The sequence below is a fragment of the Pseudorca crassidens genome, chromosome 7 (assembly GCF_039906515.1).
Source record: "Pseudorca crassidens isolate mPseCra1 chromosome 7, mPseCra1.hap1, whole genome shotgun sequence".
In the NCBI taxonomy this organism is placed as follows: Eukaryota; Metazoa; Chordata; class Mammalia; order Artiodactyla; family Delphinidae; genus Pseudorca; species Pseudorca crassidens.
Genome location: NC_090302.1, coordinates 17,302,211 through 17,329,007, shown reverse-complemented (window position 1 = coordinate 17,329,007; position 26,797 = coordinate 17,302,211). Strand labels below are relative to the sequence as shown.

Below are 26,797 nucleotides of genomic sequence, written 5' to 3'. Positions count from 1 at the left end.
CCTATGACCATTTTCTTAATTGTCTTGGGTTTGTTTTTGTAGGTCCTTTTCTTCTCTTTTGTTTCCCACTTAGAGAAGTTCCTTTAGCATTTGTTGTAGAGCTGGTATGGTGGTGCTACGAATTCTCTCAACTTTTGATTGTCTGTAAAGCTTTTGATTTCTCCATCGAATCTGAATGAGATCCTTTCCAGGTAGAGTAATCTTGGTTGTAGGTTCTTCCCTTCCATCACTTTAAGTATCTCATGACACTCCCTTCTGGCTTGTAGAGTTTCTGCTGAGAAATCAGCTGTTAAACTTATGGGAGTTCCCTTGTATGTTATTTGTCATTTTTCCCTTGCTGCTTTCAATAATTTTTCTTTGTCTTTAAGTTTTGCCAGTTTGATTACTATGTGTCTTGGCGTGTTTCTCCTTGGGTTTATCCTGTATGGGACTCTCTGCGCTTCCTGGACTTGGGTGGCTATTTCCTTTCCCATCTTAGGGAAGTTTTCGACTATAATCTCTTCAAATATTTTCTTGGGTACTTTCTCTGTCTATTCTCCTGGGACCCCTATAATGTGAATGCTGTTGCGTTTAATGTTGTCCCAGACGTCTCTTAGGCTGTCTTCATTTCTTTTCATTCTTTTTTCTTTATTCTGTTCCACAGCAGTGAATTCCACCATTCTGTCTTCCAGGTCACTTATCCGTTCTTCTGCCTCAGTTATTCTGCTATTGATTCCTTCTAGTGTATTTTTCATTTCAGTTATTGTGTTGTTCATCTCTGTTTGTTTGTTCTTTAATTCTTCTAGATCTTTGCTAAACATTTCTTGCATCTTCTTGATCTTTGCCTCCATTCTTTTTCTGAGGTCCTGGATCATCTTCACTGTCATTATTCTGGATTCTTTTTCTGGAAGGTTTCCTATCTCCACTTAATTTAGTTGTTTTTCTGGGGTTTTATTTTGTTACTTTGTCTGGTACATAGCTCTCTGCCTTTTCATCTTGTCTACCTTTCTGTGAATGTGGTTTTTGTTCCACAGGCTGTAGGATTGTAGTTCTTCTTGCTTCTGCTGCCTCCAGATGTTATCTTTTTTTTTTTTTTTTTCGGTACGCAGGCCTCCCACTGTCGTGGCCTCTCCCGCTGCGGAGCACAGGTTCCGGACGCGCAGGCTCAGCAGCCATGGCTCACGGGCCCAGCCGCTCCGCGGCACGTGGGATCTTCCCAGACCGGGGCACGAACCCGTGTCCCCTGCATTGACAGATAGACTCTCAACCACTGCGCCACCAGGGAAGCCCCAGATGTTATCTTTTAGCTAAGAGTCTGCTGATGCTTTAGCAAGACAAATGAAGGCAAAGAGGGACTGCTATTTGAACAGGTATGTGACTATGGGCCAGTGTCTCAACCTCCCTGAGCCTCCGTCTCCTCATCTGTGAATTCTTCTCTGCTTACATCACATGGCTGTTGTAAAAGATCACCTAAGATAATGGACGTGAAATTTTGTTGTAAACTGTTAAGCTCTCTGCAAACACAAGGCATTGCCATTATGGGAACAAAAAGCAAATAGCACATGAATATTTCACAAGCATGGACTGGGACAGATTATTTGTAAAGTACTCCTATCTTATGGGGTTTTATAAGTACACACACCCTCTCCTTATTACGAACTTTCTAATAATCTCTTTCCAAACTTATCTTCAAACTCCCTTTGTCTCTCCCATCATTTCTTAATGTCTCCTTACTTTCATAGCTATTTATTACTGAACTCTGGGTCCCATTTGGGGAGGTGGTTAGAAAAATACACATATACATATATTGTAGAGAGACAAACAAAATGAAGCCAGGACACTTCAATTCTAAACTAAGATATTGAAAATTATACATCTTCTTTGTAGGTCTGTCAGAGCTGTTCATATTAGCGATACTTAGTCTAAAATTAAGTTTCATAACCCATCCCCATATGTAGTGTCACATCCATTCACAATGTGGCATTGATATGAGGGAGGGAAGAAATGAACCAGGCTCAGGTGCAATTTTTTTTTTTTCTTCTTAAAAAAAAGTAGAAGAGTTTTACAAAGCCCTTTGGAGTCTCTCTTGGCTAAAAAGGAAATCCTTTTGCCATTAAGCAAAGCAAGCTTGCTAGCTGCAAGATCATGATGAGGGTAAGCATTAATTAAATCTAACTGTGAGAGAATAATTATGTACACATAGCCATCAGGGCAAGTTGTCTCTACCCAGTAACAAAGTTGGATACAAACTCCATCAGCAGAACTGTCAGGAGGCTGTTAAAAGGATATAAATGTGTCCCAAAAGGATCATTTCATTTGGGGGTGGGAGAACTGGATTGCAAAGGATTAATGAGGCGAGTGGTTTGTGTTTTCAATTGGATGTAAAATGCAAACTGAGTAAGTTGTGATATCATCATTTAACCTTAATGTTTAGCTGCACTTGGATTTCTAACACGTGGTGAGGATAATTAGACCTTGTACATCAAACCAACATTTTCCATCCTGAAATGAGATAAAAGGCTAGATTTTTTAAGCTGCACTGTGCAAAAGTTTACAACAAAATCATGAAATCTAATCGACACAGAGGCATATTCTTAATAATAATCAGGCAAGAAAATGAATGAAAATCCCACTAGGGTTATTAGGAGATTCAAAAGGGTCTGTTTTTGTGTCTGTTTCTGTGGCTTTATTTCTGCCAAATTTCAGTCTAACCTCTGAGGCCTGTGTATGTGCAGAGATCCCACACAGGTGATGTGAAAGCAGGTTTGGAGGCAGGCACTGAAAAGAGAGAGAGCTACTACGTGGGAGAAAGGACATCAGTGCTGGAAGCAGACAGATCTAAGTTGACATCCAGGCTCCATCACCAACTTGACCACACGAGCTTGGGCCACATACTTCACGTCTCTGAACATCGATTTCTTTTGCAAAATAAGGGTTAAAGAAAGGTGGTTACAAGAATACATTTGAAAGCACCTGGACCAGTGACTGGCACAAGGCAGGTGGCCAATTATTGTTACTGTTTCCTACCAGATGTACGTCCTAAGGTAGGAAATAGAATAAAAGCAAACTGCAGCCTCAGGATCTGCTCCTCTGGATGTGGCTGGGGAAGTCACAGGCCGGGATGATGGTTTCTAGCCAAGGCAAGGAAGGAGAAGCCTGGCTGGTTTTACCTTAGGCTTGGTGGACAACTGCGATGGCCAACACCAAGGTCATTTCCTCCAGTGCACTTACAACGGTCTGCAATCATTGTACTTGTATGCTTCCTTGCTTGATTGATAACCTGTCTGTTTCCTCCTACATACCTTGACCCCCACAGGGGTAGGGACCTCGTATACCCAGTTTTCTGCTGAAGTCTCAGGACTCTGCATGGTGTCTCATACTCGGTAGGCACTCAGTTGAAAGAATGATGACAGTAAGGTTGGAGGCCCTGGGCAGGATAATAGCAGGAGGGGCTAGAATCCAAGAAATGGGAATTTCTAGGGAGCGGATAGGAAGAGTCTCATCCTATGGCAGGAATGATGATGTCATAGTGATGATCTGACTTCTCTGGCTGTTTTGGGACCAAAGAAGCCGATCTACATCAGAATGAGGCCAGAGATAAGTCAGGCAGAGAAAGACAACTACTGCATGATATCACTTATACGTGAAACCTAAAAAAAAAGACAACACACCAGTGACCATAACGAAAAAGAAACAGACTGACAGATATAGAGAACAAACTAGTCGTTACCAGTGGGGACAGGGATGGGAGGAGAGGCAAGATAGGGGTAGGGAAATAAGAGGTACAGACTATTACGTATAAAATAAATAAGATATTATTTATAATATTAATTACCAGTGTAATTATCTAGTCTTAAGTTCTCAAGATCTTGCAGAGTTACTGCCATGCAGTCCTGCTTAAAAGGGAAACGACTTCAAGACCCTTTCCCATCTTGGAATCTATAAAGGTTACTGCTAATGTCACACAATTCCATGAAGGGGATCACACTGACCCTTCTCAGGCAACTCCTTGGGCAAGGTAACCAGACTGACACAGATATAGGAGGTCAGACACTACAGTTTTTTCCTGCAAACCTTCACAACCAGATCATATACAGGTAATCTAGAGAAAGCCCTTCTGGTTCCAGAAGCTGTCCTGACAAAATGGACTATTTCTCTGGCCTGAGGAAAAATATGAGGAATATGGATTGAAACAAAATACTACTGCTTTGTTTTGACGGCGACTATCTTTCTGGAAGCGTTCTCCTTCAACCACAACCTCCCCTATACGCTATTCCCCCGCAAAAAGCAAAAGCAAAAGAAAATCAGTACACATAGATTGCTATTCCCTGCTCGCACCCCTGATTGAGAGATATGTCTTTCAGAGGCATAAAAATGAATCCACATGTAGTCATAAATGTTGCAAAGAGTTATCATTGAAAATAAAATGAAATTTCAGGAAATTGGGCCAAAGCCAGAACATTCGGGTCATAAGATGTCAAGATCATTAAGAGAATTTCTCACTTCTTGAGAAAAATCTTTAAACTCTAATTCTTAGGGACAGGATTTTATATATGCCCATTTTATTGTATTTTTAATAGTACAGTTCAATTTGTCCATATTATTAGTAGCATTTTGCTTACTTGATCTAATAGGAAGATTTCTATAAAAACATCTCCCTCTTCGATTAGGTATCCATCTACTTCTTGTTCTACTTCAATTTTTTCTTTCTTCTTGTTGTAAATTTTATTTTGTCATATACTTATACTTCTCCCAAAGCTTTCATTTGATTAGTATTTGCCTAGTATATATTTTTCTTTTCTTTCACTGTCAAACTTTTTGTGTCTTTATGTTTTAAGAAGTTCTTTGGTAAACAGCACATAAATAGATTTTGTGTAGTATAATCTAGCTCTGAATTTTAATATGCAAATTATAGTTATTATGATTACTCATGCTTTAGGGCTTTTTTCTACCAAGTTATCTTTCATTTCTTCCTTGCTCCTGCTTTCTTTTTATTTTTATCCCATCCCATCCCACTGCCCACCTGGAGTCACCAAGACATCAGCTTCTAAACTCAAAGCTTAGGTTTTTGCATTTCCTCCTTATTCGTTACAACTGAGGAGTTGCCTTTCTTCATTTCTGAGATAAATTTGTGTTTAAAAATAAATGTTACATTTTACCCAACCTGTGTGTGTGTCTATGTGTGTGTGCGTGTGCGTGCGTGTGTGTGTGTGTGTGTAACAGGAAGAAGGCCCTTGCTGGCTTTCTTTCCATATAGGAATGGGAGCTTCTGTCATAAAAACACTTGTTTTTAAAAGCGTATATGCTAGAATTGGGGCTTTTCTCCAAAAATGTTGAAGCCCGATACATAAATCTAGACTAGGAGCTTGATGAAAGAGCCCTGCCTGCACAGCGATATCCCTCTATGCCTGCTCGTCCCCTGAGCACCTATTTGGAGCACAGCCTAAAAAGTCCTGCTGGGCTTCCCTGGTGGTGCAGTGGTTAAGAATCCGCCTGCCAATGCAGGGGACACCGGTTCAAGCCCTGGGCCGGGAAGATCCCACATGCCACGGAGCAACTAAGCCCGTGCGCCACAACTACTGAGCCTGCGCTCTAGAACCTCCAAGCCACAACTACTGAAGCCCGCGTGCCTAGAGCCCGTGCTCCGCAACAAGAGAAGCCACCACAACGAGAAGCCTACGCACTGCAACAAAGAGTAGCCCCCGCTCGCCGCAACTAGAGAAAGCCCGCACGCAGCAATGAAGACCCAACGCAGCCAAAAATAAAATAAATTAAAAAACAAAAACAAAAAAACCCAAAAACTCCTGCTAATGGCTTGTGAACTCTACCCCATATCCTCACTCTGGTTCACCATGTCTTTCTCAAACATAGGAAAACACAAAGCCTTCTCTTTGTAACCTTCTAAATGATCTACTCATTTGATTGCAGTTGAATTAGAACAGAGAACAATCTGTCAGCTTCTAACTACGTGTTTTATCCAAATTCCCCAGTAGTCAATCCTTATGTATGTAATATGGCCTACATAATTTTACATGTTCAAATGGCATGAAACAAGGGCAATTTTGTGGCATTCCATCTCTGGGTCTGCTAGTTTCTCTCTACGGCAGAGAGACAGGTCTCCTGCTCCACCATTTTCCACATCTACAAGCAAGCTGGATCAGATGAACTTGAGATTCACTTCCATCTTTGGGGGACTAAGAGAACATAAGGAATTGTTTCCCCTCTATTGTGTGTCTAGGAGCCTGGGGCAACAGCGGCTCTGGGACATTAAGGATTCGCCTCAAATCACAAATCACAGAGCAATTAGATAGTCATGGGGGGGCTGGATCTAGGATTCTCTGAGTCCAAATGTGAGATGCTCCCTTATGCCAGGGATTGTGGGCCAAATGTGGCCCACTGCCTGTTTTTTTTTACATCTTTAAGTGGTAAAAACAAATCAAAAGAAGAATATATTAAGATGTGAAAATGATATGAAATTCACATGTTAGTGTCAAATAAATTCCATTCTTCTCGTTAGCAGAACTTTGTTACAATAAATGGTACTTGATTATTATTATATTTTAAATTTCATCAATAAAAATCTGTGGAAAAATTTTTCTCATCGTACAGGTGCCTACATACTATCTTGAAGTTTCTCTCTTGGTCAGAAAGGCCTAAAATATTTTCCATCTGGCCCTTTACCAAAGCATTTTACTGACCTTGCAATAGACCACAGGCCCTTGCAAGGATGCAGCCAGGATACAAATCTACTGCCCTTCGATACACCACAAGCCAGGCTGTGTCTAACAATGGCTTGATATCATGAAGTCTTTAGCACTGTTGAAGAGGGACAAAGTAGCAGAGGTTAAAAAAAAAAGTATAGTCTTTAGATCAGCTATTACAAGGATTAGAATCAGGGATCTGGTTCTGCCATGACCAGCTGTGCCCCATCATAAAGTTTCCTTCGTATGTGTGAGTCTCAACTTTTCCATCAGCAAATTAGAAGTAATTATGCTGAGGTTGTGAGGATCAGCTCAGACGTTAGCATAAAATAGAGGCTTCATAAAATATGAGTACTTGGAGGTTACAAAAGTCACCCTAATATTTTGACCCTTCTTCAAGGGATGAACTCTGTTTCTCTGCCTTCTGTGTCTAAGATGGCCTCACAACTTGGTTTTGAGCAAGTGAATGAAGTGGGAAGGATGAAGTGTGTCTTCTGAGTGTAAGCCTCAAAAGGCCTTGCAGCTCTTGTCCTTTCTGCTTTTGGAACCCACGTGAGCCAGCCTTGGAGAGCTGGCTGACCACAGGTACCTGACTGAGGTCAGCTGAGCCTGCCCGATCCAGACCAGAAGAACTGCCCAGCTGAGTCCAGGGCCAAATGCTTGACTTAAATTAAGAGACAAATAAGTGGTTTCTGTTTTAAGTCACCAAGTTTCAGGGTGTTTATTATGCTACAACTCTGACGTGGTATTGTACCATCCTGATGAAAGAAATATCCTAGAGTTATATCCCCAGGCCCCGCCAAGACCTGGTCCAGAGCCTTCTCTTAAGGCTGCCTGCAGTTGCCTCTCCACCCAGCCAGACCAGACAGAATTGACTGAGGGCCCCGTGACATATTTCAGACAGACAAGGAAAACCGCCTGGAGGAGACATGCACTTTTAGGAATGCAAACTTCTCTGAAAGACACATCAGGGAAGATTTATGGAGGCAGCTATGTGCTCTGACTATAAATCAGCTCTCCCGGGCCTCAGTCCAACCTGACCTGGGATCACTGGGCTGTGGTAGTACTGGCCCTGGCAGCGCCTCCTGGAAGGGGCATGTGGTCCAGAAAAGGGAAGCCAGAGCCCCAGAGGAAAGGCTCCCTGTTCAAACCTGCGTGTTATCCCCTGTCTTTGAAGGTGCCAAGGCTATGATTCCAGGATGCTGGTAATCTATAGGGTGCTTTAAAAAAGGATTTCAATAAGTATTCTAGCACATTCTCACAACAGCCTTGAGAAACAAGAATAGCAGATATTACCACATCTCCAGGTGCTGTGGATGGAATCCAGAGAAAATTAATTAATTTCTCTGAGGACCCACTGCACTTAAGAGCTGGGGTTCAAGTCAGGGTTTTCTGACTCCAAGTACTGGACTTTTCACTCGACAACAATGCTTGCCAATCAGATTTACAGTCAAAGGTCATTTGAGGTGGAGGAGACCTGTGGAAATTATCTAGCCCATCACCTTTGCTTTCCAAATTAACAACAACAAAGATTTATTACGTACTTATTAGGTTTAGTGTGGCCTGCTGAGCACTTTACATACATTAAGTCTAATCCTACCAGCCTCCCTATGAGGTGGCCGAGTGTATGATTTACAAATTAGGTAATGACGATTTAGCACAAGTTATTTCCAAAAGTTGAGGGAGTCAGAGGCAGAACTGTGCTGTCGATTCTCATCTATCTGATTCCAGAACCTGAGCTCGTTTCCACAGAGCCACACAGCTTCTTAGATGGGGACGATGATGCCTGGAGAGTGGAAAGTTGTGTCCAAGATCACACAGCCCTTGTGATTAGCCTAGTCTATTAATTCATCAAGCATTAACTGAGTGTCTGCTATGTGTCAGGACTAGTCTAGTCACTGGAAACACAGGCATGACCTGTACATAGTCACTGTGCTTCAGGAGATTAATTAAGGGAGAAGAGAAGTGGTCTTAAATTACTCTCATAAAAGGTAATAAGTGACAAATATCATAAGAAAGATAGAGAAGAGGTTATTGAAGTTTGGAGGAAGTATGCATGACTCTCATGTGGGAAAAATTTGGAAAGACTTCCCGAAGAAAGTAGCTTTAAGGTTTTATTTGGAAGGAAGAGCAGGCTTTGGGACATGCGGCAATGGAGACGGGGAGGAAAATCAAGTAGGAGAAATGTCACAGAGGTAGAGGGACAAGGGGTTATTTCATCATAGATTTAGCGCTAGACTCTAGGTAGCTGGGGTCTATCCAGTCTTCTTTCTATCCCTGTAACTATCTCATGGTTTCAAGTTGAATGCCATTTTGATTATGCAGTTTCAAAGCTACCTTTGGGGGCTTCCCTGGTGGCGCAGTGGCTGGGAGTCCGCCTGCCCATGCAGGGGACACGGCTTCATGCCCCGGTCCGGGAGGATCCCACATGCCGTGAAGCGGCTGCACCCGTGAGCCATGGCCGCTGAGCCTGTGCGTCTGGAGCCTGTGCTCCGCAACGGGAGAGGCCACAACAGTGAGAGGCCCGCATACCACAAAAAAAAAAAAAAACTACCTTTGGCAAAAGGAGGAGTGAGCTCTACCCAAAACTCCTTGGTAGGAAGGGGATGCTATTAAGGGGGCACAGGGGCTGGGTAACAAAGATGGAAACCAAAGAAATAAAGACATATCTGGTTGGCTGTCATTTTAATGTTTAAGCACAGCAACAATCCAATAAGGCATATAATTTAAAGCCCTTAATATTTATGAATATTTTCCTCCAACTAAGTGAATAATCCATTGCTACTTACTAGTAAAGAGTACACACACACCACATAAACCCGCATTCTAAAGGACAGTGTCCCCCAATAAAAGAGCACATCAGGGCTTCTCTATCAGGGAGGATAAAGAAGCCAGAATGTGCCTCTCTTCCCAGCGTGGGGACGCAGCTGGGGATTGTGGGAGTGATATCCGGAGCCTGGCTCTGTTCACAGTTTTCCCCAGATATTCCCATAATGCCCTGCACAGTGTCACTCACATGTACCTTTGCATGTTTCTTTCTTCTACTAGCAATACCTTCCCAATCTCTCTCCTCAGTTGATACCAATGCATTCTTCAAGGGCTACTTCCACAGTGAACCCTTCTTTAATTATTCTCCCAGTTTTGTAAACACCCCAGGCCAGCTCACACCACCTTCCTATGCATTCCTTGTGGTGCAAATGTCTAATCACCTGCTTCATTCACTAAATGATGAAGTGTTGGTTGGCAGGGATCTGGGTGGCACATCCTACATTTGTACGACTTAGCGAAAAAAGCTGGGTGAGTGCCTTTCAAATGCAGAGAACACTGGACAGTGGCATAACCACTGGGTTTGCTGCCCCTCAGGTCATAGAACTGGCTCTCTGGGGCCAGAGGGAGATTGTAGGGGGGCAGTCCTGACTCTAAGAAAGAGAGAGACCTCACTTTCCGGAACCTTGTAGCTCCTGATCACCCTCACAGACGCTCTGATGATACAGAAACACCTACCAATTTAAGAGAACTACCACCTCTTCCTTCCAGCATCTAGGCTAGGCTGATACAATTTCACAGCTCAAAGATCTTAGCCAGGCTAGCTAAGACGAAAACTATAGTCATCTGGGAACTGAAATATGGGCTCTGTCTAGGCTTTGAATTCACAATTCCACAGTCTATTAGCTGGGTACACTTGGGCAAGTCACGTAACTTACCTAAGCTTGAAATTTCCTGTTTTGTAGAATGGGGATAATTATAGTCCTTACCTTATGGGGTGTGGGGAGCTTTTAAATGAGATAATATATGATGAGTATAGTATTTAGAACACACTAAGTCCTCAGTAAGTGCTAGTGGAACCACGTCTTCTTAACCCTCTGTAGTCCATGAAGCTCCCAACTATCTTCTTTTATTCATCCATGCATTCATGCATCCATCCAACTATTCGTATATTCTCCCATCCAGCCAATTGCTATTCTATGCCAGTTCTATGTTAGGCATTTGGTCTGCAGAGAGACATAAATCACTGTCCTTTCCATCACGGGACTGTCAGAGATGATGAGGGAAGCAGATGTGTCCTGTAATGAGGGCTGTGATAGAGAGCAGCACGGGGGCTACAAGTGCCCAAAGCAGCAGCTCACTCAGCCTGGATTAGGGCTGAGGGTCGGCTGGGGGGTGGGGTCTTCATAGAGAAAATCTTGAGACCAGAATTTGAAACATGAGTAGCAATTTTCTGCCTAGAGAAGAGAGGAAGGGGCTTTCAGGTAAAGGATGATCGTTACACGGATTTGGAAACCAAGTCATTTGGGGGGAAGAGGAAAACGGACAGTGTGCTGGAGGCTGCAGAATCCAGTGGCTTGGGGGGGTTCAGAGGTAGGCTGGAGTCCAGGCTAGGAAGGAGCCTTGTGTAGCCAGCTCTGGCAACTTTCTGATCCTATTAAACAGTGTGCCCTAAATCCTACAGACTCTTCCTTCTAAAACTGGGTAGGTGTATCCTTAATGGGACATTGAAAAATACAATGATGTTGACATTCTCACTGTCATGACAGTGATACTGACAAATGCAAAAGTAATAATAAAACAGTAGCCATAAGAGTAGTAAATAAGAAAATAATAGAACACATGTTCAGTGCGCACCTTTTGCCTGTCTCTGTGCTCAGGGCTTTACAGGCATTATCTCACTGGATCCTATGGAAACCTACTGAGGATGGTACCGTACTATCCTAGTATAATCAGCGAAAATAGGATTCTTCTTCTCGGGACATCGACATTACCTAAAGACTTGAGAAAATGTTAAATAATTTAACTGACAAATAATATAATCTAAACTAAAATAAATATGCACATATTACAAAATAGAATGGCATGGATTTTTTTTTAGACAGAATCGGGAATTAGGGGCTTATGTTGACGTTTTGTGAGCACAGCTGCAGACTATTTGGGGGTGTGTTGATTTTCGTCTGCCTCCAGGAAGACTTCACTGCAAAAGCTTCAAAAGCCCCCAGTGCAAGTGACAGAATATCAGGAAAATGTTCTAGGCAGGAGAGTGACATGGTCTGATTTAGTGTGTTTTCAAAAGATCACTTCACCCACCAGGGTGGAGTGGATTTGGGGATGAAGAGGCTGTTACGGGAATCTGGATGAGGGATGATGAAACCTTAACCAAGTCAGAGACAACGGCCCGGGGAGGAGGGATAGATTTGTGAGCCCCTGGAGGCCAGATGAGTGGGACCCTGATGACAATGATAAACTTAGCTACTCTTTATTGAGGGTCAACCATGAGCCAGACACTGGACTAAGCATTTTGCAGGTATTATCTCACATCCTACATGTGATTTCAGCATTATTTGCACTATTTTACAGATAAGAAAACTGAGGCTGAAAACAAATTCATTGCTTATTTAAGATCCATCAGTTAGCCAGTGGTGGAATTCAATTTCAAATATAAAGTCCCACTTTTTAAAGACCACTACCTAGACTGCATGAAACTCAGCAGCCTTCCCTCACATCCAGAGAAATCTTCCTCTGCTTTATTTGAGAGCCAACACCCCCTCTTCACTACCTGTGGACCTGACTACCCAACAGCTGCCTCATAAAACGCTGTCACAGCCAAGAGGACAGCACTGGGACCTCCACCACTTTCCTCTGTCTGCCTGAGGACAATTCACGTCAGCACCTGCCAGGTCTCTCAGGAGGAAGCCCTAACTACAAAACCGCATTGGAGCTGATTTCAAGCATGTGCTCAGTTTCATGACACCGGTTCTCTGCTACCATTCCATCTGCTGGGACCCGCTGAGCACCATGGGCCGGGCGCAGAGCCTAATGAAGCAGAGAGAGGCCAGGTGTTCCCACTCTGGGCCAGAAGGCCCACGGCCACTTCAGCGGCAGGGGGAAGAGACAGTGAAAGACTGGGGATTTTGACTGTGATATCTGGGATGTTTGATGGTCAGTGGAAGCCAATGGAGCACTTCCAAAAGCACTTCCAAAACTTCTCTGTGCTGCAAGATGTTCATACATGTTCCGAGGGGAAGAACAGAGTCTGCGGTCAAGATGGTTTTACAGATGATGAACTAAACAAATCTGCCCAGCTCTCTGCACGGCAGGATTTCCCAGGGTCTTTCACAGATGAAGATGCATTTGGGAATTTCCAAGAGAAAGAGGGAGTGTGCGGAATTTCCAAAACAGTTACTGACCATGGATTTCTTCTGTCCAAGAAAATCTTGAGGACATGTGGTGGAAAGGGTGTGAGTTGGGAAGTCTGGGACTGGCACGTACTAGCCTTTCTCTCTCTTGCAAAAAACCTTACCCAATAGTGGCAGCAAAACCGTGAGCACAACGTTATTAAGCCATTTTGAAAACTGCTTTGACAGCACCCACTTGAGCACGTTTCATGTGCTATCCATCAATGAGTCTATCTCTAGGGGAAACAGGATTCCCTGGAGATCTGTACTGGGAGGTTTTATTTTATCCTGGAGCCCTCTTCTACCATCAATTTGAAAGTTATAAAACTAAGCCACTTTTCCACAATCTTTGAGGTTAATGCGCTCATTTATTTAACAAATATTTATTAAGCGCTTTCCACGTATTAGGTTTATGAATATGAAGCTTACATTTTAGAGAGGAAAACAGTAAACAAGCAAACAAATAAAAGTGATTTTAGACCCTAATATTAGGGAAGGAGCGAAAAATGGTTATGTAACAGATAGTAGCAGGTTGGGGATGGAAAGGAGTAAAAGTTTGGGTACCCATGTTTGGGTAGTCATGGACAATGGTTCTGAGGAGCTGACATTTGAGTTAAGAGCTGAAAGGTGAGAAGGGGCCAGCCAGGAGAGAATCTGGGGGACAAAAAGAGACATGGCAAGAAGTGCAGCAAGTTCTCAGACCCTACTCTGGGGCTCCATTCGCTGTGTTCCTGGGACATGAAGAAAGGCATTGTGCTTGGAGCACAGGAAATGCCAAGTGAGCGAACAAGGCAGGAACAGATTCAGATGGAACAGAAGCTACAGGCCATGGCAAAGACTTTGGACTGTGTTCTGAAGATAACAGGAAACCACTGAAAAATTTTAAGCTGAACAGCGACCTTATCTTGTTTATATTTCTAAAAAGGTTACTCTGGCTTGCCTTGGGGAGAATCTCAAGGAGGGTATAGTCAGAAGCAGGAGATAAAAGGTGGCAGTGGTCATAATGGTGACAAAGAAAGGGAGGACAAAATGAATTTCTTCCTGTATCAGTTCTCTTAGTTCCCACTTAACGTATAAATTAAAATAACTTGATATTCAATTAGAGTCTGTCAAACAATAGATTTCATGAATAATCTAAGTCTGCAATTCAAGAGGGGAAAACAGACTCCAAAGTGAAGGTCAAGTTTTATGCAAAGAAAAGGTTCTACATGACATTGTTTATAATGGGCAAATAATTAGAAACAGCCCAAATGCCTTACAGTGGTGGCCTCATTAAGACAGTTACGGTACATAAAAGAGATTGTTTTTGGAAGAATTCATTGACATAAAAATGTTTAGGATATGACACTAAGGAAAGAAATTCAGATTGATAGTGAAGAGGAGGGAGGCTATGGACTTGGAGTCGAGTGTATTTATGGGGGCCGTATTTGTAGAGAGGATATGGGAAGGAGATTCTTGGTGAATACTGGAGCAATAAAGATGGCTAGTTAAAGCTGAGTGAAATTACAAGTGATCCTGAATGCCCAAGCCATGACAAACATAAGATAGCATTTGTTCAGTTCCTAATACACATTAGCTCAGCACTCCAAAGTAGTCTATATCCATCATTTCATCAGATCCTTACAGCAATCCTCTGACGTAGGGATTGGCAACCCTACTCTACAGAAGAGGAAACTCAGGCTCAGAGACACCCAGTGACTCTTCCAAAGTTAAGCAAGTTGAAACTGACAGGGCTGGATTAGCACTCAGACATTGCCGACCTCGAAACAACTATTCTTTATCATTATACAATGGTTCACCCTGGGGTTTACCACGAGTTCCAAAAAGGAACTCCATCATCAAATTCTGCCTCGATTTACGATCTCACCTAAATGTGTAGATGTCGGTTTTTCACCGGACACAGGAATTCACAGGATTACGACCTAGACGTCTCAGCAAATAACAAGTGTCTGCTATGTGTGCAGACATTGACTTAGACCCAGAAATTCAAATAAGATATTTCCCGCCTTCAAAGAACACTGTCTAGCTAAAGAGAGAGACAGACAAAAGCAAATGATATTACGCAAAAGTGAAATCAGTGCTTAACACATAGATAAAGATGTGGGAGAATTCACACATGGGAGAATTCAGGGTGAACTGTGATGGTGACAGTCAGTGATGTGTTTGCCAATATATGTCATGCACGTTAAGCTTGGAAAGAAAGGTAGGACTTCACCAGGATAGAACCTAATGGTTGATTTTTTTAAGAAGTCTGGGACTCAGACTGCTTAGTTCTTTCTGGCTCTGATAATTGCTAGGATGTTCCTTCGGGCAGGTGGCTGCAGCTTTCTGTGCCTTAGTGATACCATCTGTAAAATGGGCGTCATCACTGTACCTGTTTCATAGGGTTGCTGAGGATCAAATGAGATAAGATATGCACAGCATTTAGCCTGCTGCCTGGAGTACCTGTCAATAAGTGCCAATAACTATTTATAGGGGCTAGATAGGGGTTTTCACGCAGAGAAACTGGCCGGGAAAGAAATGTGGAAGTGGGGACACGTGGATTTAGAAGAGTCAGCAGAGACACTGGAGCTCTTTGGGGGCCTCAAATGCCATTTTCATAAGCACGAACACTTCTGAAGACCCTGGACAACCACTGAAGTTACAGGAGAAGGGAAATGACATAATCAAAATCAAGTTACAGGAACTAGAGGAGTAAAAGTCAAGAGGAAGAGTGACTGGCTGGAGACCACTGAGTGCATGGAAGGATAAAGACGACATTGGGAAATCAGGCAATGGTGAAATGGGGAGGGGGTTCGTCCCAGACACAAGGTCACGAGAAGGTCAGAGAAAGGAGACGATGATGATGATGATGATGATGGTAACGTTGGGAGGAGAGACAGGGAGAAGGATGAGGAAGGAGGAAGAGGGGAAAATCTACTTTTGATTGCCCACTGGCTGGGCACTGCGCTGAGATGTTACAGGAAGCTGGGCAGAGAGGAGTGGCTTGGGGAAGTGGAGGGACTGCCCAAGGTGACAGGGTTAGGTAACAGCAAAACCAAAATTTGAATCCAGTTCTGTCTAATACACAGCACTCCTGCTTTGACCACTAGATTACTCAGGCTATTAAAGAGTGGGTCCAAACGCTGTGCTGTGATCCCAGTCTGAGGATGCTTTCCACAAGAACATCCTGGCTTTCTCACACTCTCCAAAGTGACACCAGCTACAACTTGAAGAGCATCTGCTGTACCCTGGTCCTGTGCTGGGCACTTTCCATAGATTGTTGCTAACCTTCTCAACCTCTCTGGAAGGTGGGCAATTCATTCCCGTTCTCAGATGAGGCGGCTGGGGCTCAGAGAGGTTAGCTTTCCACCCAGGGACACAGGTCCTCTCGCTCCAAGGCCTCAGCTGAGATGACTTATCAGGGGGACAGTGGCGTGGGTTCTGTGAGCACAGGGAAGCAGGGGGAAGAGGGCATAGCTCTTCCCGGCACCTTAAGAACCTGGGCACAGCGGGCAGACATCCTGGCCAGAGCCTCTGGGAGGACCTACCTCTGGACCTGCTCCTCCTCTTCCGCCTTCCTGCCGAGGCACTGCGCAGTGCTGGCTGCAGCTGGCCGATTTCGATGGGCGTGTTCGCACGGAAACTCTCCTTGAACTTCTGCATCAGGGACTCCACTGGCTCCTGCGTCGCCTCAGCTGCCGCTACGGGGTGGGCAACGGGGCTGAGGTTAGGGCTCGGCCCACCCTCAGCCCCTGGAGGACTGGGCCTGGCCCCCCGGAGTTCCCTCCCGGACCCAGTGGTGATGCAGAAGCCACAGGGGCCAGTAGAGATGAATCTACTGGCTTAATGCATTTATTTCTTCAACACCGACTGTGTTCTCAAGGGTACTGCCCCAAGCCCTTGAGATACGATGGTGAAAGTTTGACACAATCCATGATTCAAGGACTCCATAGCTTGGTAGCACACATATCCAGGCATTTCCAACACTGTGCAATACTTCCGTGACAGTGGAGTAAAGAGTACCAGAGGAGCACCAAGAAGGGTCAGCTCACCCGTCCTGGGAGTCAAGGCAGGCTTCCTGGAGGAGGAGGCAATACCTCCACTGAGACCTTAAACAGGAGTAGGAATTAGCAAAGAAGATAGAATCAGGGTGGAGTTGTTGAAAAGATTTGGGATAAGAGAGTGCCCTGGGTGGAAGGAGAGGCATGTGCAAAGATCTGAAGCCAGAAAGAACACGGTGCTTGAGTAACTGAAAGGAGTTCAGTGTGGCTGCAGTGGAGGCTGGGAAGAGCAGATGAGGCTGCAGAGGGCAGAACACCTTGTAAGCCACCTTGCGGAGCTTGGATTTTATCCCAAAGGCAAAAGATGATCATTGAAAGGTTTTAAACAGGAAACTGGCATGTTCCAATTAAGCCCCTGTGATAACAACTACTAACCAGAGTATGGAGAATACACACAGAAGCAAGGACAAAGGGCTGTACAGAGGCTTTTGCAGAAGCCAGCCAGAGACAATATTGCCTGAACCAGAACAGTGACAATAAAGGTAGACGGCAGTACATGGGTCAAACAATGTTTCAGGAGACAAAACTGCAGTGCAGTGATACATAGATCACTTGGTACAAGAGCCCCCTTTTACTAGGGGAAACTGAAGTCCCCCCCCACCCCAAACAAGGCATACAACTAGCTCCAAGCTAGCAAGCAGTAGAGTCAAGCCTTCTAAATCCTACTCCAACATTCCTTTCGTTTCAATATCCTCTAAGGAGCTGCTGGTACCCACATTTTCAGAAATTTCAAAATTGAGACTGGTAGAAAGTTATAGAGAATGGAGAGAGTGATGGCAGAAGGGCAGAGGGAAAAAAGGTAGAAGATAAAATTAAAAAAAAAAAAAAAAAGCAGACAAACGAGAAAGAAGGAGAGAGCCAACATAAAAGAAAAGGAGGGGAAATGAGAAAGAAGAAAAGAAGATTGGCTGAATGATCACAGTGTCTTTGTTCTGAGAAATCCCCAAAGACAGCCCTGACTTTGAAATCTTCAGACTCAACCCTCCCTCCACCTATGCCTCAAGAGGCTGGGAAAGTTCTTCAGTTTAAGCTACTTGCTGTCTGATGACAAGGAATGGGATGTGGTAAAGATTCCTGTTTCTTTGATGAGCTTTTCCCAGAGTAGACAAAGAAGGCTTCTGAACATCCCAACACCAACTTCAAGGAGATCCTGTTTTCCCAGGAAAGTTTATCAGCTTAGACACACATGTGTCTGCAGGGTAGGTCATACCCAGAGGGCTGGTTTGGGTACTGGGCTCTGTGAGAAGCCTCATCTCTAGGGACACAGAGGGGCATCTGTGTTTGCTAAGGAAAAGATGACTGACAATACAAATGACGCTGTAATAGTGTAACGTACCTGCCTCTCTTGCTATCTGTCTCCACAGGTATCTCAGTTAGGTCTACTGAGCCAAGAAGAAAATCCCAAACATGGGCCCCCTACTCCAAGCCTATGATACAGAACCCCCCAGCAAGAGGCTACGGTCTAATTCTGAGAAGCACTGTCATACCCAATCCAGATGCTTTAAACCCAGAGAGGAGAGCGATTTGCACAAAACTGAAAGAGTTGGGCTAAACGGGGGTCAAAAGTCCAGAGCAAGCCACTGTCTGGAATCCTCCAAGAGAGGGACCCACACACATCTGTGAAAATTCACACATTCATTCGCCTCCTCACTCATTCATTCACTCTACAGTATTTTCAGAAAATATGTCTTCGTCTGCTTGGACTTGCATAACAAAAATCATAGACTCGGTAACATAAACAGGTCAGATTCTGGTTTGAAGATGGCTGACTTCTTACTGTCTGCTCACGTGGCCTTTCCTTGGTGCACCCTTGTTGGGGGAGGATAGGGAGAGAGGGAGAGAGGGAGAGAGAGGGGGAGGGAGGGAAAGAAAGGGAGAGAGAGGGAGAGAGAAGTCTTTCTCTTTTTTTTTTTTTTTTTTTTGCGGTACGCGGGCCTCTCACTGTTGTGGCCTCTCCCGTTGTGGAGCACAGGCTCCGGACGCGCAGGCCCAGCGGCCATGGCTCACGGGCCCAGCCGCTCCGCGGCATGTGGGATCCTCCCAGACCGGGGCCCGAACCCGCGTCTCCTGCATCGGCAGGCGGACTCTCAACCACTGCGCCACCAGGGAAGCCCAGTCTTTCTCTTTTTATAGGGACACCAATCCTATCAAATTAGGATCCTACCCGTATGTTCTCATTTAATTTTAATTACCTATCAAAAACTCTATCTCCAAATACAGTCACAATGGAGGTTAGGGTTTCAACATGTGAATTTTGGGGTACACAATTCAGTCTATAGCAGACTATATTTGGAGACGGGATCTTTAGGAGGTAATTAAGATTAAATGAGATCATAAAATCGGGGCCCTAATCTTATGGCACTGTGGCCTTAGAAGAACAGAAAGATCTCCCCATGAGGACACCAAGAGAAGGTAGCCATCTACAAGGCAAAAAGAGAGCCCTCACTAGAACCCAACCATGCTGACACCCTGATCTCGGTCTTCTAGCCTCCAGAACTGTGAGAAAGTAAATGTCTGTTGTTTAAGCCACACAGTCTGGCATTTTGTTCTGGCGGGTCTAGTAGACAAAGTCACAGTCACATTGGGGGTTAATAAGGCTTACTTTCAGTCCATAGCAGGGTAAGATGGTGAAAACAACAACAAACAAAACCCCCTCGTGATGCTCACCATGTAGACAGGAAAACCAATAGTAATGAAATAGATGACAGAGAAATGGAAAATTTACAACTGATGTATACAATAAAGGAGAGGTGAAAGATGATCTAGGAGGCTCTAGTAGAGGGATATGACCTTGTCTAGGAAAACCATGGAAACCTGCTTCAAGGAAGTGACCAGTGTGACTAAGATCTGGAAAGAGTATGAGAAAATCAGGTGACAAGGGAGCTGCGGGGGAGGGAATATGCAAGGGGCTGCCGTCACCACTGCGGCTGAAATGCTGAAAGCGAGCGGTGTGAGATAATGCTAGAGAGGCAGGAAATCCTAGTACTAACGCTAACCTTGACCCTCACCCTAACCCCCACCCTGACCCTAACTCTTCTGGGCCTTGGTAAGAATAGAACACACTGAAGGTTCTAGATAGGAAAGTGGCTTGATCAGATCTTCACTTAGAGAAGATCGCTCTGGCAGTAGAAAGGATGCATTGGGGAAGGACAGAAATGGAAGTGAGAAGACCAACTAGGAAGGTGGTACCATATTACAGAAGTCCATGTAGGAGATGCCAGGTAGCAGAGGTGGAGATAGGGATAGAGCAGGAGAGAGAGTAGCGACAGAGATGTTGGAGCAGTGGAGATAGAGCAGGGAGCACATTTGAGAGTTACTTTGTAGGCACCCCTCCCTGAGAATGTGGTGATTTATTGGAAAAGGGGGATAAGGGAGAGCGAGGTAGAGAGGATGACTCCTGGCCTTCTGGCATCCACAGAGGCAGAACGATGGTACCTCTCAGTGAGAGGAGGGACACTGAAAGAGGAGTGAACTGAGTTTGGTTTTAGGTGAGCTCACTTGGTGCCTCCCAGATGTCTACATGGAGAGGTGTTGAGCAGACAGCAAGTTGTGTGGGTCTCGCACTCACAAGAGACAACTGGACCCTGTGGAGGCTCTGCTCACGTGTTCTTCGGAACAGGCAGAGAGGGAGTGTGTGTAGTGGTGAAGCACGTTAGCTTCTGGCACAGTGGAGGCTATGGAACACGTGACCATTCCTCATCTGCACTGCCTGATCTCCCTTTGCACCCCCAGATCCATCTTCCACCCACAGGCTCATTCTGCCCCACTCTGTGGCCTGGAGCAGACCCTCAATGGGCTATTTCACAGGTCCTTCTTATCTGGCTACTAGGTGAGTTTGCCCAGGGAGATGCTCTGGCAGGATGTGGGAGGAGGGAATTTGAGGGGATGCCTTCCCTTACTCCTTTCCTGTTTCTGCATCGTATTTCTGATAGAGACGGGGGCACTCAACAATCACAGCTTCTGCCAGGGCCCCTTTTCCACAAATCCATTTTTCCCAGACTCCAGTAAAACCATGTCCTCTCCCTGTTCCTTCAGTTCTAGGAATTAGGGGTGGCTTCCTGATAGTTATTTTTCCTGGTGCCTCAATACCCCCTCCCCATTGATTCTCTTCACTCTGTCTACACCTCTATAAATAGTAGCTTCGTTGAACTTCGCCTAAAAATCCCACTGGAGGGCGCCTTCTTTGCCCAGCTGGAACCTTGACTGATACATCCTCCCTTTTCATCGAGGCTCTGACATTCAGCAATTCCTAAAGGTCAGCCTCTGCCCATCCTGTTATTTCTGCTTTACTTTCTCCTAAGCTGATGCAGATTTGACCAGCGGGGAGGAGAGGAAGACACTCAGAGAGGCAAGGTTTGCTCCCCTGAGCTGCAAGGGAGCTGCAAGGGTTTCTGATCCCGACTGTGGCAAATCCCATCCATCTGTTTGGCTGCTCTCGCCTTGGCGACAGTGCCAAGAACCCAGACAGGCTTAGAGGGGGAGGTGCTTATGCAAACCCATCCACGGCCTATTTCATCCTCTGTACCACTCTCTCCTGCCCCCATCCCTCTCAATCCCATCCGGTAGCTCTATCAATATCAATATATCAAGTTGTCCAAACAAGCCACGTTACCTCCTGGTACCCGCTGAGCTCTGCCTCCCCAGAGCAGCAAAATGCTCACCCGTCGCCTAGATGAATGCAACAGATGGTGCTTGATCTGAGCATCACAGCAGGCCCAGGAAAGGGAGGGTGAAGAGGGGGAAGCAGCCCTTTCTAATTGACATATGAGAGACTGTCAAGCTTAATGGAAATGAAGCACTGGGGACCAAGGAGAGAAGCCCCGGCCCCCAAGCCAAGACAGAGAGAGAAAAGAGGAGAGAAAAAAGGAGGAGGGAGAGAAAACAAGAATGGAAAGGAAAACTGTGCTCAGTAATCAAGAGCAGGGGGTGAAAAGGGAAGCAAAGAAGAGTGGAAAGGAGGGGAGAGATCTGGAAAATAATAAAGAGGGAACAGAAAGGGAAGGGCAAGAAGGACACAAGAGGAGACAGAGACCGCGAGAGAAGGGAAAGGAGAAGGCAGACCCCGCGTACCACTGCAAAGGCATAAGGGTCGTGTTTGTTTCCAGCCACCAGGCAAGCTTCAGCCTGCTACTTGACCCTGAAGAACAGGCACTACATGCCCTGTCTACACTGGCATTCACCAAGTCCACATTCAAACGCTCACGCGCTGTTCCCTCCCCGGCACAGCCTGGGATGTTCTATCACTGTAACTTGTATGGGTTTGGGTTCAAGTTCCTATATCACCTTTATCATCACCCTCTTTCATTTTTCTAGACTCACCCAGCCTACATAGGAAGAAAATTCACAGTTCTTGAAAACTTCACCAATTCTCTGCCAGGCAAGAAAGCTGGCATTTCTTTATGTTTTCTCATTTATTCCTCCTAACAACTTTGAAAGCTAAGTGTCATTAGCCGTTTAAAAATGAGGAAATTGAGGCTCAGAGAAGCTAAATAAGCTCCGGGGGTCACACCCTTAACAATGGCAGAGCTGGGATTTAGACTCAGGTTGTGAGAACTCTGATGACCGGGCTCCATTCACCACACCACCGTACACATACTCTTCCTGTCCTTCCTGGTGGATGGACATGGATATCCCAGTCTTTGAGTTTGGATGTGCCTTCTCTGGGCCTGGAAAGTGACTCTAAAAGCTCAGCCCCTCTTAACTCATCTGGGCAAGGAGCCCCTGGCAATCTGGTCCTGGCTGGAGCCAGGGGCTCAACTTGACTGGAGTCTGACCTGCTCTTCCAAGGAACCTTGTTCAGTGTCGATGGTCAAGACTGTCCAGCCTGGAGGTCCTAGGCTCAGCTCATGCCCCGTGTTGTCAGTTTTGTCTCACTACAGAACTATGTTCAGAGAACAAAGCAACAGGTGGGTATTACTTGGCCATACTGCCTAGTGCAAAGTGTGCGAAAGCCCACCCGAGTTCCAATGTCAGCTCTGCCATTGTGTGACCTAGAGCCACTCCCTCCTCTTTTACAACTCTCAGTTTCCCTGAATGCCTGCAGGGTTGTTGGGAGGATTAAACATAATTATGTACATAATTGTCTAACAGAGCTTCTGGAACACAGTAAGTGATCGAGAGTGGCCACAACCCAACTTTCTCTCCCTCTTCAGCTTTATGATTGCTCAATCCATTCATTCATTCATTCATTCATTGTGAAAGGCACCTGCATTGTAAGATATTCACTTTCAAAATTATTTTAGAGAATATACATTTTCCCTTTTACACAGATGTGAAAACAGAGGCACCATGAGACAAAGTCATGATAAAAGTCAGCAGCGGACCAAGGTCCAGCACTCAAGTCTCCTATTTCTACTTCCCCACCCCATTTCCCCAAATTCTAGGATCGTTTTAACCTCAGATCTTATGATGATTAATTTTACGTGTCATCTTCGCAAAGCTGTGGTACCCAGATGTTTAGTCAAATATCTTCCTAGATGTTTCTGTGTAAGTACTTTTTAGGTGACATTAGTATTTAAATTAGTAGCTTTTGAATAAAACAACCCTCCATAATCTGGGTGGGCTTCATCCAATTGAAGGCCTTAACAGAGAAAAGACTGACCTCCCGCAAGGAGAAAGGAACTCTGCTAGCAGGCTACCTTCAGACTTGAGCTGTAACAACTCTTCCCTGGATTTCTAGCCTCCTAGCCTACCTTGAAAGTTTTGGACTTGTCAGTTTCCACAGTCACATGAGATGATTCTTTAAATCTCTCTAGATATCAATAGATAGGTAGACAGACAGATGGGATGTATAAAACCAAAAGACAATGTATCTACGCGTGTCTATATTTACATCTCCTACTGACTGTTTCTCTGGAGAACCCTAATATAGACCTCAATTTTCATATCCAGGCTTTGGGCTGGGCACACTCAAATGTCAGGTTTGTGGGGGGATTAGGTAATAAGAGAAGACATCCCAGCCCTAAAGAACACCTCAGCTGGGAAGACCTGGTATAAATGCAAAGAAGCAGCGAATTTGGAAGTTGTGAGAATCCAGTTCCAGCACCCGACACTCCACTTCATATAGGAGTCATCTTCTCATGAAAGAAGCAAAAAGTAGCAAAGATAACAGCCAGCCAGTGTTCCCTAGCCAGATGAGAATGCTGCATGACTAGAGTACATTTAAAACCCATGTACGCGTTTTTTAAACATGGCCAGCTCTTCCCAATTCTCAGGGATAAACTTGATGGATAGAATTTTCTTCCCTTTTAGTTTTTTCTTCCATATATTTTCTTAAACCTTTGGTGCCTGGCACAGCTTATCTTCAAACGAGTGCCAGCAGACAAGACAAATGCACAAACAGCAACAAACATAAACCGGAAAACTTGGGATGGGCCTTTGCTTACATACACTGCCTTGGGTGTGTCAGTTCATACTGCAGACTTGTAGACTGATCATAATTTCTGCTGGAAAACTGCATTGAGTTTGAATGACTGAATTAAACGTAGTGATATTTTCCTCTGCTCCGTTAGAAACACAATACTATCCAGGTTCTGTGGAGCTGGTTTCCACAGTTCCTAGCCAGGACACAGATGGTCTTGAAGATTCCTTCCAGCTCCATGGCCTTGTAGTTATAAATGTCAATGAAACGTGCTTTTAACAAGATGAAGGCAATAACCACAGACACTGCTTGCCTCAGTCTGCAAAGCACTTGCACCTCTCTCAGCTGATGCTGTCTTTACCACCTCCCATTTTATAGAGACCATAGAGGCAAAGGAGATTTCCAAAGGGTGGGCTGGAGTTGATACCACAAATCAACAAGTGCTATTCAAGGGAGAAAAGGTCAAGTAACTAGACAGGCTGGGCCAAAGACTTCTTGGTCACTTTATTACCACCTTGGTGGCAAGGCATGACTATGGAAAGGCTTTGGAATCGGCCACAGTTTGGAATGTGAGCTATGTGTCTTACCAGCTGCAAAACGTGGGCAAATCACTTAACCACTCAGAGTCTCTGCTTCACCAAGTGTTAAAAGGGGGCTTGCAATTCCAAATTCATAAAGCTGTTTTTGGATTAAATGAGATGTTAAAATGCTTATCACAAATGCTGATACAGAGTAAGCATTTTAAAGATGAGAGTTAGTACTGTTACTGCCAAAAAGATCTTAAACCGTCAGACATAGCAAATACAGGTCTTCTACCCAACCCCGGGTGGCATGTGCGTGCCCAGAATCTGATGGAACTCGCAGTCCCTAGTCAGATTCTTTTCCTAGATTCATCCTTTCTATAACTGCACAGGAAGGCTATGTATATGGCTCAGCACTCCCTGTGACTAGAGGGCCACCCATATTCTACAACTGGAATTCTTCACCCAACACCGTTACCGGGTGCTGTATCCAGAGATGGGCACTGGGGACACAGCGATGAACTGAACGTTGAGCCTTCTTTAAAACACAACACTGCTTAGTGGAAGAGACAGATAAAGATAAGAAAAACACAGTGTGCTAAGTGCCCGGTGATGAGACGGCTGGAAATGTGTCCTCTGATTCCTTCTGCATGTGGGAAAGCTACAGAAAATCCTCCGAGGAGATGTGAACCTGCCCGACCCTTAAAGAACGCAGAACCAGGTGGAGAGGATGACATAAAGAGTAGCATCAGCAGAAAAAAGGGGCAAGAATTGTAGGGAAAATCCCACACAGTTCGGTTTTTCAAGAGCTTGACATGAGCGATGATGTTATTATAAAGAAAATCCATCTTTTGAGCTATGAAGGCTGGTCTGGCTCTTTCTGCGGACTCCTACCTCCTTTCCCAGACCACAGTTCAAAATGTCCACCTCTTTTGAGAGCTCTGCTATCCAGCCTTACTACCCTTTCCTGTGCCTTTTATATTTATCTCAGATACCCTGGGTTTAGCAAGTGCATGTGGTTTAGGAATCTGACAGACCTGGGTTTAACCTTCATTCTATCACTTATTCATTAGGGGACTTAACTTCTCTAAGCCTCAGTTCTCCATGTAAAACCTTGAGCATAAATCTCTCTCAAGAATTGTGGGGTTCTGTTTGTTTGTTTACTTGGTTTGGTTAAGATTCAAAGCAGTAATATATGCAAAGTGCTTAGCACAGTATGTAAAATGGGTTAAGCACGCAACAAAGTAATAGCCTTTATTATCATTCCTGTTAGTAAGTTTAAGTGACATAAGCTTGCAGAAGGCCTTGCACTGAGTCAAAGCTTAATACAGACTAGGTTCTCCATTTCCCTTTTGGGTAACTCAGTGCCTTTGACTAAGGACTCTAACTCCCTATTGTGCTCTCATGTATAAATCTCTTCCCTGACCCCAGGGACACACAGGGCTTGCACTCTACGTCAGCCAACCCCCATGGTTACACCGTGGATCTAGCCTAACCTGGGACCTGGGTATGGCTGTTACACTAAGCCTGGAAATTGATCTTCTGCTCATAGCCCCCTGTCCACTCTCATATCTTGCTCTTTCATTCTCATCAAGTTTGTGCTGTGACCTCTAAGAGATCACCAGGTCCTGAATGTAAGGCACACTGTGGCAAACATGTGGGATTATATATATGTATATAGAAAGGGAGAGGGAGAGGGAGAGGGGGAGGGGGAGGGGGAGGGGGAGAGGGAGGGAGAGAGGGAAAAGGAGGGATAGAGGGAGAGAGAGAGAGAGAGATCTGTTGCTTATGAAGATCTAGCTCCATCATTTTGAGCCAGAGGACATTGCTTCTCTGGCATCTGGTTGGCAGGGAAGGGAGAAGCCCACTCTCTAACCCCTACTCTCTTCCTTCCCAGAAATTTCACCTCCTCCTGGTTTCACCTCTCCTCCCAGAAAGTAAGCTTAGATGTTTCTGGTTGATCTGTTACTGAGGTTCACCTAAATGTAGCTTTCTAATTTGCCAAGAACACCTCATTAGTCATGTA

General features: G+C 44.8%; 1 protein-coding gene across 4 annotated transcripts in view; it reads right to left on the bottom strand.

Moving 5' to 3' along the window:
- The window catches only part of ASTN2 (astrotactin 2), a 911,537-nt gene that overhangs the window by 611,369 nt on the left and 273,371 nt on the right, over nucleotides 1-26,797 (bottom strand). For 3 of the 4 annotated variants that reach the window (XM_067743527.1, XM_067743522.1, XM_067743523.1), the window contains exon 4: nucleotides 16,378-16,530. The exons of the other annotated variant lie outside the window; for it this stretch is intronic. In XM_067743527.1, coding sequence (XP_067599628.1) covers nucleotides 16,378-16,530 — 153 coding nt within the window. The remainder of the gene's footprint in view (nucleotides 1-16,377; nucleotides 16,531-26,797) is intronic. 4 annotated transcript variants of the gene reach the window in all.